The sequence below is a fragment of the Muscardinus avellanarius genome (genome assembly GCF_963383645.1).
Source record: "Muscardinus avellanarius genome assembly, chromosome: 12".
Taxonomy (NCBI): Eukaryota; Metazoa; Chordata; class Mammalia; order Rodentia; family Gliridae; genus Muscardinus; species Muscardinus avellanarius.
The window spans coordinates 80,232,296-80,247,113 of NC_137798.1; the positions used below are offsets into that span (position 1 = coordinate 80,232,296).

At 40.2% G+C, this 14,818-nt stretch overlaps 1 protein-coding gene across 3 annotated transcripts in view; it reads left to right on the forward strand.

The window, feature by feature from the left end:
* The window catches only part of TTLL5 (tubulin tyrosine ligase like 5), a gene marked incomplete at both ends in the record, with an annotated part of 224,442 nt that overhangs the window by 132,240 nt on the left and 77,384 nt on the right, over positions 1–14,818 (forward strand). For all 3 annotated transcript variants that reach the window (XM_080707336.1, XM_080707337.1, XM_080707338.1), the window contains one exon: positions 13,422–13,576. In XM_080707336.1, the coding sequence (XP_080563462.1) occupies positions 13,422–13,576 (155 nt within the window). The remainder of the gene's footprint in view (positions 1–13,421; positions 13,577–14,818) is intronic.

Consider the following 14,818-nt stretch of genomic DNA (forward strand, 5'->3'; position numbering starts at 1 on the left):
AAGGGATACCAGCAGACCACCCAGGCGGGGCCCCACTGCGAACCCGTGTGCTGTGTCAGTCTCTGCTCCCCAGCCAGCCTGCCATGTGGCCAGGCCTCCTGGAAATGTGCTGACAGATACGGAGAGGGAGGAGACACTTTGCTCTTCACATTTTTCATTTAGATGAAGAGAGGAACAGAAAACCATTTGATTTCTTTGCTCTGTATCCAGATTCCTTCCTGACCAGCTTTAAGATGCCTCTGAGTATGGAGCATTTGGTTCACCACACTTGCTGTTTCACTCTCCCATTCACAAAGAAATTCTTTATCATTGCTGCTGCTTCATCAGCTATCATAAGGGTCCACCATGGACCTCCAGTGAATCTCAGTTTCAGATTTCCAATTTGAAGCTAAAAGTAGAAGACACAGAGCTAATTCTTTGAGAGCGTTTCATACATTCTTCTTAGGGACTTGGTAATACAAACTTTTTTTCCTGCCATCTTAGCTTATCCGGACACAAATGGACTATTGTGTGTTTGTGCTCTGGTTTTGTGATTGTTGACTAACTTTAGTTTCTTTGGCTTTGTATTCTTTCTTGGCAGAGAATGTTGTACTCTTTTGTATTACATACATTGCTTGTTCCCATTTCTAGAAAGAGAAAAGGATCAATGAAAAAAATTTAAGCTCTTAAGTTAGTGAGACCTTGAACAAAGTACTTAGCCTCCCTCATATCCTCATCCTTTTGTTTGTATCTATTTATTTTTCAAAGATAATTTAATGTCAAGACTAATTCTTCTCTCTGGATCTTTGTGCCTCTCTGCTCTGGGTTCCAGCTCCGATGAAAGCTGTCTAGTTTCCTGGCTCTCCTATGTCTCCCATGGCTTTAAATCTCCCATTTTCCTTGGTTCTTTGACCTACTCCATGGTCTCTTTTCAAAGGAACCTTTCTCTTACTACCCTCATAACCCTTTAGGCCCCTGTCTTCACTATATTAGCAACTTTCCTTAAAGTGACATACCCTTGTCCCAGGTTCCCTTCCTGTTCCTCCCCCATATTCACTTGTGCAGTCTGACTTCATCTCAACATTTGTCCTACTCTCTCTTTCAAAGGTCACTGATGACCTTGAAATCACCAATTTTAGTCATCTATTTTTAGTTCTTATCCTCCTTTAGCATGCGGGTCTATTACTGACCACCACCTACTGAAAGTTTTTCTTAGCTTCTCTAACCCTCCCATAATTCTTTTGAGAATTCATCCCTTCATTTTCTTCCCCCTTAAAACTGTGTTCTACCTTCAGCATTGTTTTAGTTGCCATTGACATACAAACCTAAATGTAGAAACTGCTAGCAGAGTAGCTGTGATTGAAAAAAATAAGGTGATCTCTGGACTCTGTCCCCTTGCTTTTCATGGGTTTCCTCCAGTAGATCTCTGCATTCCAGCCCATGATTCTAAGAACTTTTTTTTCTATATACAGTTTCTCCCGGGTTAAATTTTCTTTTCCCAGAGTTTCATTTGGTATCTCTCTATGGATTTTCCCAAAATATGCATCTTTAGTCTCAACTTCTTTGCTGAATGCCAGGCTCAAACTTGCAAGTGTCTGCTGGATGTTTCCACCTAAGTATATTGCCCAGCATCCAAAATATTTGACATGTTTTGAAAATATGTAAAGAAATAGTCAACATATCTAAGGCCTGTCTATTTTCCTCCTTTCTTCCTTCTCTGTATTAGTGGCGTTGTAGCTCTAAGGATTTTGGTACAGAGTTATCAGTGCTTCTCTTTGTTTCCTAATTCTCTTTGTCCAACAAGTTGCTAAATTTTATATATTCTGGCTCTACAATATCTCTGCTGTATATCTTTTGTTTTGCTTTTACATCTTCTGTCATGCTGAAGGCCTTCATTATCTCTCAGATGGACAGCTGTAGTTACCTCGTAAATGGTCTCCTGGCCAGTCTCCTACTCTCTCTCACCTTTACTCTGAGGTGCTCTTTCTAAATCACCAATCTGATCATGGTAATCCTCTACTTAAGAATCTCAAGAGGCCTTCCTTTTGTCCATGATATGAAGCCCAAGCTATTAAATGTTATTCCAAGCCTCTATTTAGAAACTGGCTCCAGGATCCTTCTCTTGCCTGACTCCCTTGCATCTCACAAAGTTATTGTGTGGCTCACCTAGAAATTCTTTTAGTCTCCATGCCTTAGCTTATGCCATCTTCTCAATGAGAAACATTTCCAAGTCATCATATCTAAGCTGTGCATCAATCTTGATTAAGCCCAGATGCCACTTTACTCATTGCACTGTATGTGTCAACATAACTATCTCATTTAGTAGGTAGTAAACTCCTTGAGGTTAGTGTCCTCTGCTATCTCAGAACCTGATTTACTGGTAGTACAGTTGGCCCTCTGTATACATGGGTTCTGTGGGGTTCCATAGGGTTAATATAAAAATTATTTTTTAATTTCCTCTGTATTAAACTTGTACAGACCTTATTCTTGTCAGTATTCCCTATTATATTTAGCATAACAACTATTTACTTAGCATTTACATTGTGTTATGTATTATAAGTAATCTAGAAATAATTTAAAGTATATGGGAGTAGATAGATGGGTTATATGAAAATACTCTTGTCATTTATAAAAGGAACTTAAGCATCTGGAGCTTTTTATATTTTGTAAAGAGGCCCTAGAATCAATCCCCTGTAGATACCAAGTGTCTTAGTCAACATTCTTACTGGTATAACCCAAAACAACTGACCACACAACTTAAAAGAAGATTGCTTATAGTTTTTGGAGATTTCAGAGTTCAGTCCACATAAAACAGGGTAAGTGCAGCTCAGTACATGGCTTCAGGAAGCAGAGAAAGAGAAAGAACAAGACCTCTGCTTTTACATCATAGAGGCCTGAAACGAGAGAATGAGAGAAAGCATGCAAGAGGATTCAAAGACCAAAGCACGGTCCCTAAGGCCACATCCCCAGGAACTTGCTTTCTCCAGCCACACCCCACCTGCCTAAGTTACAATCCAGTAAATGCATTGCAGTAAATTTATACAACCATTTAATGAGATTACAACCTTCATGACTTAATCACACCAGCTCTGAACAATAATATATTACTGAAGAATAATGAATTCTTCAGCCAAAAATTCTATATTTAACCATAGCATTCATAACATTGCCATTTTTGGATTGTCTTTCCTTTGATCATGACTAGAACAGATACCAGTATTTCCTCTTCAAGGATTGTCTTTTGTTCTAGATACACATACTAAAATAGGTCAGGAGGAACTAGCCACAGCATTTCTCTATTCTAGATCTTTCAGAGCCCCATGGCAGTCTTTCATGGCATGTTCAATTGATCCAGTCATAGTTTGATGAGCCTTTATGTAGTAATACCACACAGAACATTATTCTCAAATGATATTGATGTAGTTCTGAAGATAACATGAATGTAGCTATAGTCAAATTTGTCTTCATATCAGTCTAAGTGATCCCTTTGAGAATGGAATGAACCCTATGTTCTTCTGCCTGAACAAAATGTGCTCTTAGAAATTTATATTCAGTTCCAAAGGCTTCAGAGACACTCCTACCCAGACTCCCCTTGATGACCCACAGACACTTGGTCTTGAAGTTTAGAACTCCTGAAAACTTTGAGGTAGTATTTCACTTGTGATAGCAATAATTTTTCCAGACTCCAATTGTCTTTGCCTCACACATTCTTTACATATTGCAATGATAACCCCCCCCCCATTAGGCTACAATCTCCATAAGGTCAAGGATTTTTCTTCATTGTTCTTCAGCGCTCAAAAGAATGCCAAGCCCAGATTATTAATGAAATAATCTTGTGAAACACCATCTCTAGACCTCCATAAAATCTAAGATTTTATCACATATGATGGCACACACCTATAATCTCATCTACTTTGGAGGCTGAAACAAGATATTGCAAGTTCAAGGCCAGCCTCAGCAACTAAGTTAGTCCTGTTTTTAAAAATAAACAGCTGGAGCCAGGCGTGGTGGCGCACGCTTGTAATCCCGGCGCTTGGGAGGCTGAGACAGGAGGATCACACAGGTTCGAAGCCAGCCTCAGCTACTGAGTGAGGCTCTCAGCAACTTAGTGAGATCCTGTTTCCAAATAAAATAGAAAATAGGTCTGGGAATGTAGCCCAAAGGTAAAAAGCCTCTGGGTTCTACCCTCAGCACCACAAAATAAATAAATAAATAAACAAACAAATAAACAAACAAACAGCTAGAAATGTAGCTCAGTGTTAAAGTGGCCTTGGGTTTAATCCCTAGTACCCCCAAAGAAACAAAAGCCTAAGATTTTTCTGGACCATGCTGTAAGGAAAAAATTGAGTTATGATAAAATTAAAAGCCACGTGGGCCAGGCATAGTGGCACAGTACTTGAAAGTACTTGGAATCCTAGTAGTGGATGGCTGAGACAGAAGGATTAAGGATCACAAGTTCAAGGCCAACCTTAGCAACTTAGTGAGACCCTGTTTCAGAACAAAAATAAAAAGGGCTGTGGGTGTTGGAAGATAGAATGCCTTTGGGTTCAATACCCAGCACCACACACACACACACACACACACACACACACACACACACACTACTGGAAATTCTATGCCACTGATTGCTCACTGTGTTAGGCTATTAATAACTACACCTTTGATAATAAATTTCTATTTCCACTTTGATAAATAAGACATGTGACATTTGCAGATAGCCTTATGAACCTGAGGTTAGTTTGAGTGAATCACAAGTGGATTGGTAGGCCTTGGCAGTTTCAGTGGTATGAATGAACAAATGTAGTATACATCTCATGCAGACAAGGAACAAAATATGTATGTCAAGGCTATTATTTTACTCATTTGAGAACCTTGCCCAAGACTTGAAGACCAGGCAGAAATTATCTTGAAAATCGTGTGTGACACTCACAGGAGCAACATATACCGCTTACTCTAGTCACTATTACTTCTTTTAATTCCAGAGCAATAACTCCCTTGTGGTCTATGCAAAAAGAGGTCATTTTAACCTCTCATTTTTTTTTTTTTTTTTTGCTAGCCTTCCAGTGACATGAAGCACTTTCTGAGTTTTTGATAAAACTGATTGTTTACTTGAGTGAACATTGTGTTTGTGTGTGTGTGTGTTGGGAACAGAGGCAGCCTCACCAAGATTGTTTGCTGGGATATCTTTGCAGGGAACCCTCCTCATTTAGCCCACTGTATCTGCGGGTTTCCACATCCTTGGATTCAGCCCATCATGGATAAAACAAATTTGGGGAAAAATGCATCTGTATTGAACATGTACAAACATTTTTTTCTTATTTCTTAAACAATATAGTATAACAACTATGCTCATGGCATTTACATTGTATGTATTAGGAATTATGAGTAATATAGAGATGATTTAAAGTATACAGAAGCATGTGAATAAGTTATATGTAGACATTTCACCTTATTTTGTGTGTGTGTGTTGGAGATTGAACACTGGGCAAGCACTTGGCCACTGAGCTGTTTCTCTGGCCCTGCATCATTTTATATGAGGCACTTGAGTGCCCTTGGATTTTGATATCTTAGGTCCTGGAACCAGTCCCCCATGTTTACTCAGGGAACATTAGTGGATTTGTGCCTTCCTGGGTAGGCTCTGAGGATTGAGTAGTAAGATACAGTCCCTGTCCTAACACAGATTGTAATTTGTGGGGTGAGATAGAAAAATAAAATTCCAAATACAAAACATGGCATGAAGCTTCTGCAATCTTACCACTATACTCTTGAAATAATTTAATGGCAAAGATTGTTTACAGATAAGGGAGACCCTTTATGGGAATTAAATTTGTCACATAGGATGTGACATGCAGTGTGGGAGTGATAGAACATACAAGGAACTTCTGCTTTTTCTCTTTCTGGCTTGGAACTAATGTCTACCTCTCCTGGCACAGCTGTATACATTCACAATGATAAATCCTAGGTATGTGGAGCCCTGGTCACAGGAAAATCTTTCCTATACACCTGTAGGCAAGCGATAGGCAGTAGCAGTGTAGAGTCCTGGCTGCTGCTATGGGTGGAAGGTGTCTTGTCCTCAAGGGCTTGCCATACCACGTAAGGCAGAGTGTACGCGCTCGGGCAAAGCGCTCGGGCAAATCGCTCGGGCAAATGCTGCCTAATGGCTTCTACCCGGAGGATCGAGGGCTGACCTTGAACACTTTTTTTTTTTCATTAACCTGTGTTTTTTTATTATCCACTAAAACCTTCACCATCTCTTAGATGTTCGTTTGTTTTTCTATGATTGAGCTGGAGGTTACTGCCCGCATAGCTGTTAAACACTGGCTTGGAGAGAACTCTGGCTAGAATGAGAGTCAGTGCCTGAGGTTTAGGAGAAGATGCCCGGGAATCACCTTCCGGGGGCGGGGGGAGCCTTCTGTGGATTACTTTAAGATGTTTTGACTCCAGACTCCAGAATGTCATCACTAGTCTTGATGGCTTGGGCTCGAGTATATGATCCAACTTTCCCCCCGCCCCACCGGGTTTGAAGCCTACACTGAAGTCATCGAGCTGACCTTCCCCTAGATTCACCCTCTAATATTAAATTCTTAAACCAATTTTACTGTTAAAGAGAGGCATAGAAAAATAAGTCTTAGGAAAGATGCATTTTTCCCACATGACCCATCTGAGTGGCCTCAGATGCCCACTCTTTGACCTTCCCTTCTTAAATAGCAGGTAGCTCCATCTTGCCTTACAAGCTAGTGTGAAGATACAACCAAAAGAGGACAGCCCCAAAAAGGAAAAACGAACAGTGAGCACAGAAACTCAAGAGTTTTTGTTATCAGGTTACAAACCCAGTTTTGCAGTTCTAAAGCTGAGCTCTCTTCCCTGGCCTCATAGGAAAGGGAGAAGAAAACAAGAGCTTTCCTGCACCCTAGCCATATCTACTATCTCCTACCCTGCCCAGGATTCTCACCTAGCACTGCTCTATCAGAAGCTTTGAGAAGCTTATCCTCATCTGCTAGGTCTGGGTTAGAATCATTAGTCTGTCATTTAAGCACTTTCTCAAGGTGTTTCTGTCTCTATCATCTGTCATCCTATCTTTCAACAAATTAAGCTTTTCATTTCTCTTTTTTCCTGCTTGTCTGTCTCTGGATTTTTTCTTTCCTCCTACCTATTCTTTTAGGCCCAGCTCAGATGTCTTCTTTGAGTTTCTTTAGTACTGCTTTTCTAGGGGTCTTGTCTCATCTACTGAATTATAAACTCTCACATGGCTTGAGTGCAGAGGCCACATTTTTACCTGTATATACATTAGGGCTTTACCTAAGGCCCTGACTATGGTAGGCAATACAGAGTTCATCATTGAATTACCTTGGACTTCTTTTGAACATTCAGGATTAAAGCATTTCTAGAGGTTGCAACCACAGAAGGGTACTCTGGTGAGTCCTGTTCCTAGTTCATCTTTGAATACCAAAAGGTTACATATCTCAGTGAATGGGGGTATATTCTGGGAATCCACCAGAGCAATGCCATGATATTTTAATTACAGCACTGGCAGCAATACTAATTTTAGCAAACAGCAGTAACAAGCAGTAACAGTTGGGCGGTCCAGGCCCCGGAAATTGGCCTCTTTCTCTGTTTCTTCTGCCCTCCCACTTCAATTCATCACCTGTATTTATTCCCGCTGTAATTTAAACACCTGTCTAGATGGAATGCATGCAATGTGTCCCTACCCCACACATTCAGATGTTTGCTCACCTGCCTTATTCGGAAGGCTGCCTGAAAAATAAACAGTGTTTTGGTACCAAAAGAAAAAAATGCACTGAGGTCACCGTGGCAGTGGACATGAGGACATCTGGGTAAGCTGCTTCAGGAGAGTAGAAGCAGAGGAAGAGGAGGAGAGAGCAAGGGCTGGAGCATCTGCACGCAAGCCCCAAGGTGTGGGTGGGGGCAGCATCCCGTCGGTCCACAGGCAGCCACTCAGGTAGCTAACCAGCTGGAAAACACGGCTGGAAGCTCATGGAGCAAACTGGTTGGTTTTAGGCCTAAATGTCTTTTATTTTTGGATAGCCACCATTTCTCATAGTAACTTAAGTAAGTAGTCTTAGAATTTTCCAAAGTTTGTACTTAACTGTTTTGTTCATTTTCACTCTGGGGGCACATTTAATAACTGCTCATTTTAAAGTTTGAGCATCTGAACAAAACTGAGAAATCATAAAACTTTAAAGTTCCTAATGGAATGACTTTCTCTTCCCGGTCCCCTTTGTTGTTTACATCTTGCTCCTCACCTCCTCAAAGGCATTTCTGCTAGTTGTTGCCAGATCCCCAGAGCTTTATGGAAGCACTGAATGGTTCCTCTTCCCTGTTTTCTTCTGTCATTTTCTACCACCCCCTGCAACAAGTGCTCCTCAAACTATACAAGGCAAGTGAGTTACCTGTGGATCTTGGTAAACACAGATTCAGTTCCCTGGGGCTGGGACTGGGCTGAGATTCTACATTTTGAACAAGCTTCCAGGATGCAGATGCTGCTGGTCTACAGACTGAAACTCTGAATTGCACCAGTATAGGCATGGGTGTCCATGTATCACTGTAGGGTGCTGACTGTAATTCTTTGGGAGAAACACTGAGGAATGGTACAGCTGGGCCATATGGTGGTTCCATTCCTAGTATGGCCATCATTTTAATAGCTTAATGCTACTAACAGGAATGATGAGCCACTAATTTTGTGAATAATGCTGTCATTTTCTATACTATAAGGCTATCCTTTTAAAATTTTTGTCACAATGAAATGTTGATAATTGTTGCATTATCGAGTACATATAAGTGCCATTTATCACTTTCTCTCTAGTTAGAGCTGGTTTTGTTATGTGGGTGGACAGAGAAGCAGATGCAGCATAGTGACACCCTCATTCTGTTAGGGGAGGAGCCTCTGGGTATGAACCATAATTAGCTTGTAGAATCTATTTAAGGTTTGACCCAATGCTGGGAGATTTTCCCTAGTCTTAGGCCTCCCCTGGATCCATTTTACTTCTGTAATTCCTTTAGCCCATTCCGGAAAAAAACTGGGACGCTGAAAGGGAGGGACAGAGGTTTTTGTTTCATCTAGAGATAATTTTGGAGTTATTTCTAAAAATTTAGAGATAATTTAACCAGGAGTACGTCTATACCCATAAGATGTAGCCAGATCTCAGTTAAGCCTCTTGAGATGTGCTGTCCATAAAGTAGATACTAATTACATCTGGCTTTTTAGATTCAAGTTAAAACTCAAAATATAGTTTGTTGGTCACACCAGCCACATTTCAAGTGTATAATAGCCACTTTTCAAATGTGGCTAGTTGCTACTGTATTTGGGGTGTGCAGATTTCAGAACATTTTCCAACAGAAAATATTCTGTTAGATAATGCTCTTCTAGAGCAAATATAGAAAGTAGATTCAGCTTCCTGGCCCTTCTGATTGACTGGTGTTGGCTGCTTGGAGAACCACGTAAAGAAGATTCAGGTCACATTCAAGCCAGTTCTAAACGTTTGATCAGCTATTGTATATCCTAGGAAGACAGACCTGATACAAGGGCCATGAGAAGCAGTTATGTCTGTGCTGAGTGTCCTCTAGATGAAACCACAGGGGTAAGAGTAGAATATTCAAAGTAGAGAATCATGTTGGTATCATTTGGTAGAGATGGAGGTTCTTGTTTTTGTTTTTTTTTTTCCCCAGAGAATCCTTCAGAGAGAAAAGAAAGAAGCCTGCTTTTTCATTATATAGCCTATCATTTAAATAGTGGTTACTTTTGCTATTTCTTAAAATAAATCAACAATGGTTTGCTTTTGTGTTAAAGGAAATTATAAAGGCTGCCAGTTCTTGGTTTGTCCATGAAATAAGGAACGGATCTTAACATGAAAAACATAACCCACCAATTATCCAAAATTAGTTATATTTCTGTGCCATTTTTACTTTACATCCTAAAAAAGGTTTTTTTTTTTTTTTCCTTTGTGTTACTTCTTTAATGTCATCTGATGCCAGGGAGAAAAAGTGGGAAATAAATGTAAGGGAAAGAAGAAAAAACTTACTGTTTTATTAGTTACTTCATAATCTCTGTTTTCAGAATTTGAGCCCATATTAGATGTTTCCAAAAATAACTAATATTAAAGATAACTATGGTTATTAACCTTTATCTAATCTAGAAAATAGATTAAAAACAAGAGTTCAAGTTCTTCCGTTCTTATATGATTTGAGTAAATTACTGCTATAACCTCTCAGCCTTGGTTTCTTCATCTATGAAATGGAGTGCTGTAGTGTCTGCCACCATGAGTAACGGGCAAATAGTACATGAAATATAAAATCCAGAGGGCCTTATCCCACTACTGTAAGGACTCAAGGGTTAAAATATATCACTTGGAAAAAATAATACCGCATACGGTTGAAGTCAACCACTCTCTGTTCTGAACTTGGCCTTGCCACTTAGCAGATGTGTGACTTTCATGTATTTGTTTAGTCTCTCTAGACTTTAGTTTCTTCTTTGGTAAAATGGAAGTAACTATAGAACCTGTTGTGTAGGGTTAATTGAGATAATGTACATCAAGATAATAGTAGGACATCTAGTACACAGCACACAATGAGTGTTCAATAGGTAGTAACTGTTAGGATGTACCTTTCGACATTTAAATTAGAGGTAGCTTGCTGAAAGAATATTACCAAATCTGTCCTCTCCTCTCCTTTTGTCTTTATACTTTCTGTTACTGTGGCCAAAATACCTGAAAAGACCTTAGAAGAGGAAAGGTTTGTTTGGTCAGAGGTTCAGTCTGTTGTTGGTCATCTCTAAGGCACTGACGTCATAGTGGCGGGGCGTGGTGGCAGAAAGCAGCTGAGGCCAGGAAGCACAGACATAGAGAACCAGAGGAAAAGCCTAGGGACAGATTAGTCCCCAAGGCCACATCTCCTAGTGATCCACCTTCTCCAGCGTTACCACCCAGTAAGTACATTCAAATTATTAATCCGCCAGTGGGTTTATCAACTGATGAGATTAGAGCCCTGATTCAACTATTTCACCTCTAAATATTTTTGTATTGCCAGTACATGAGCTTTTCTTGAGGACATTCTATATTCAAACTACAATACTTTTCCATTCACTAATCTCTAAACCATGCCCTTTATATTAAAGATGGGGGAGTGTGTACATTCTATTCTGTTGTAATTCTACTCCTTTAGTAAGTAGCACAACTGTTGTTGTAAACTTTTCTTGTAGTTTTCTACTACAAGATCACATCTAACTTAAAAGCAATGATGTTGCGGGGCATGGTGGCGCACTCTTGTAATCCCAGCATTTGGGAGGCTGAGACAGGAGGATCGCAGTTCAAGGACAGCCTCAGCTACTGCTTAGTGAGGCCCTTTGCAACTCAGTGAGACCCTGTTTCAAAATAACGAATAAAAAAAATAGGGCTGGGGGTGTAGCTCGGAGGTAGAATGCCCCTGGGTTCCATCCCCAGTACTAAAAAAAAAAAAAAAAAAAAAGCATGATGTTTAAGTGGAGAGTGGAGAGCAGAAAGAAGGAGGGGTCATCGTGAGGTAGGAGTGCATTCAGGCCTATCGTGGAGCCTTTATTGCCTCTAGGGAAGAAGGAGTGTTTCAGAGAAACCGAGGGCCAGAGAAGAGGTTTTACTATAATTTGTGACTATACTTCCCCTGTCTTATAGTCAGCATGTGCCTTGTCAAAAAGTAGGGCAGGAGCCGGATGTGGTTCAAAGCCAGCCTCCACTACTTAGTGAGGCTTTCAGCAACCTAGTGAGACTCTGTTTTCAAATAAAGTATAAAATAGGTCTGGGAGTATAGCCCGGAGGTAGAAAAGGCCCTGGGTTCCATTCCCAGTGCCACCAAAAAAAAAAAAAAAAAAAAAAAAAGTAGGGCAGAGGTGATAAGCCATGGTTGGCTCATGAGACTTCTAAAGTCTGTTCCACACTGGAGGGTGCAGCCAGAGTGTCTCCTACCCAGCCTCCGCTGATGCCAGAGACTGCTCCTGATCTATGGAGAACAGCTTTCTGTCCAAGAAAAGTATTTTGAGTCCTTTGGTGTGCAGACACAGTCCTGGCCTGTTTTCACTTATGGATTTCTGCAACTAGGAAGGAAATATAATACTATTGCTGGAAGTGACTTCTCTTTTTCAGAATTTTCATATTTTAAAATCTAGAATTCTTTTGTTAATAAACATCAAAATTAGTAATTACTTAGAACATTTTATAGGAGAACATTTTGCTTGGAATATACATCTAAAGATTAAATCACTATTCTCTGGCAGCTCATGCCCCAAACCCCACATTTAGCTGTGAGTTGTCTTCCCTCATTGCAGCACAACCATGCATCTTATTTTGAAATACATCTCACAGCCATTTTTTCTTCTCTGATTCTACAACTACCCAGCTTGACTTTCTGAGACTGGCTGATCTCAACATAATATTCTCTAGTTCCATCCATTTTCCTGCAAATAAAATAATTTTGCTCTTCTTTATGGCTGAGTAAAATTCCATTATGTATATACCACATTTTTTTATCCATCCATTCATCTGTTTACAGACACTTAGTAGGTTAGTCCCTTAATTTGGTTACTGTGAAGTGGTATAGTAAATTCTAATTAATGTTAACTGCTATTTTAATAGTCATGTCACTAATCATTGCACAGATCTTTTCAAAATTAGATTATAGTATCAAAGTACATGAATATTATTATATACTTTAGTAATTTATTGCCAAGTTTATTTCTATAAAGATTCTGTCAATTGATAGCCACATGAGTAATACCTATCTTACCCTTCACTATTATTGGATACTATTTTATTACTCCTGTTTATTAATGTGACACACAAAAGTTATATCCTATAACTTGCATTTCTTTGTAATTTGCATTTTTAATTTATATTTATGTTAATTAAATTTACCCTTACCAGTGGAAATGACTTGTTTTGAACATTTAATTGGCTAATCATATCTCTTCTTCATAAATTATTTATTGAAGTCAGTGCCCATTTTTATTGATGATCCAGGTCCTTCTAAATTGCTGAGTTCTTTATATGTTATAATTATAGTTGTAATTTATTGAGCATTTAGAACTTTCAGATGAGGAACCAAGGGTCAGAAATGCTATCTGGTTTGCCTAATGTCTTCAAACATTGCTTGGCATAGAATAAAGGCTTAGTAAATCCTTAGTTTCTGTTATTCAGCTTTGTTTCCACAGCACCAGGCCCAGTGCCTTGCACATAGTAGGGACAGCCTAAGTGCGTATGTGCTTGCATTGGCACTGCTCACGCGCCTCTGCTCTTTGTGCACAGAAGCTGGCCTCTCCCGTGCGCGTCGCCACAGCCACTGCTTCAGCTCAGATGAGTCAGCGTCTCTTGGACTTCACTTGATTGCTCCCATATGTTTTTCATGACACTTTTCTAAAGCTCTGTAACATCGAGTTCTTTTCCTCACTTCATTTCTAGGTAACAAACCTGAATTTGGCAAGTGGCGTTCTAAGCAGAAGCAGTGCTTCGACTCCCCCCACCCTCCGGCCCGTCATCAGCCCCAGTGGTCCGCCCTGGCCACTGCAGCCAGACCCCCACACTCCTGAGAGCCACTCCAGCCCCCCGGGCAGCAGGTATGTGAAGGGCTCTGGAGCGGGCGCTGGGGGCACAGGGAGGCTGCGGCCCTCCATGACTCCTGTGCAGAGTGGTGTAAGGCAGGCACTCTTCCCTCACCTGACAGTCCTCTGGCACGAGAATAAGGGGATTTGTCTGATTTGTAAGACAGCTTTCAGGAAAATCAAATGCAAAGGTAATTCTGATATAGTTAATAAAATCCCTTCTGGGTCTGTTTAATGTTAAAATCACTTCTGGATACCATGGTTAGTCCTTGTTTCTGGTCAGTAGTGTACAGAATTTTGACATTTTATCCTCACCTCCTATCTCTTTTTACACCTTGTACTATGTTGTGTTACAGTAACTTTGGACTCTTTTCTTTTGAAGAACATATATTTTGTATGTGTTTTCACGTAGGTTGTATAGTTAAACTCAAAATAGCCTCCCAGACCCATTTAGGAATTGGGAAAGAAATTCCCCTCATGTAGTTGAAAGTAGCGGCAGAGGATAAAAAACAAATAGATCCTGGCAATAAAGTAATCAACTTCTGAATTCAAAAGGAAACCATTGAGCCAGGCATTGTGGCTCTAAGTTGTAATCCGAGCATTGGGGAAGCTGAGACAGAAGGATCACAATTCGTGGACAGCCTCAGCTACTTAGCGAGGCCCTTGCAACTCAGTGAGACCCTGTTTCAAAATAAAGAATAAAAAATAGGGCTGGGGGTGTAGCTTGGAGGTAGAATGCCCTTTGGATTCCATCACCAGTACCAAAAGAAGAAGAAGAAGGAGAAGGAGAAGAAGAAGAAACCATTGTATTGTATTATGGTCTTGCTCTGTATTTTAAGTACCCCTGTATAAAAAGAAATGTAAGAAATGAGTTCCTGATACATTTTGCTTCATTGGCTATTAAATGTGGTTAAAATTGCATCAATCACTGAGTCAAATGAACTAGAGAGAAATGTGACCATTGCCATGATGTCTTCTTGCCACTGAGATTTTGTTCCCTCCAAACAAAGAAGCTCTATCACAGGTTTTCCCCCAAGTCCTTGCCCGTATGCCAGTACTTCCTTCCAGCCTCTGCCTGGTTTGAGTGGCTTTGCTCTGAGTTGGGAGTGAAGGACCAAAGACCTAGGCATGGAGGAAATACTGAATTACTGTTAAAGTATCTGTTGATAACAGAATTGTTACTTAGGAAATTCATTCTGAAATCAGAAGCTGCCCCGGAAGCAGTATAAGCTCATGACATCCTGGTCTAGTTTGGTG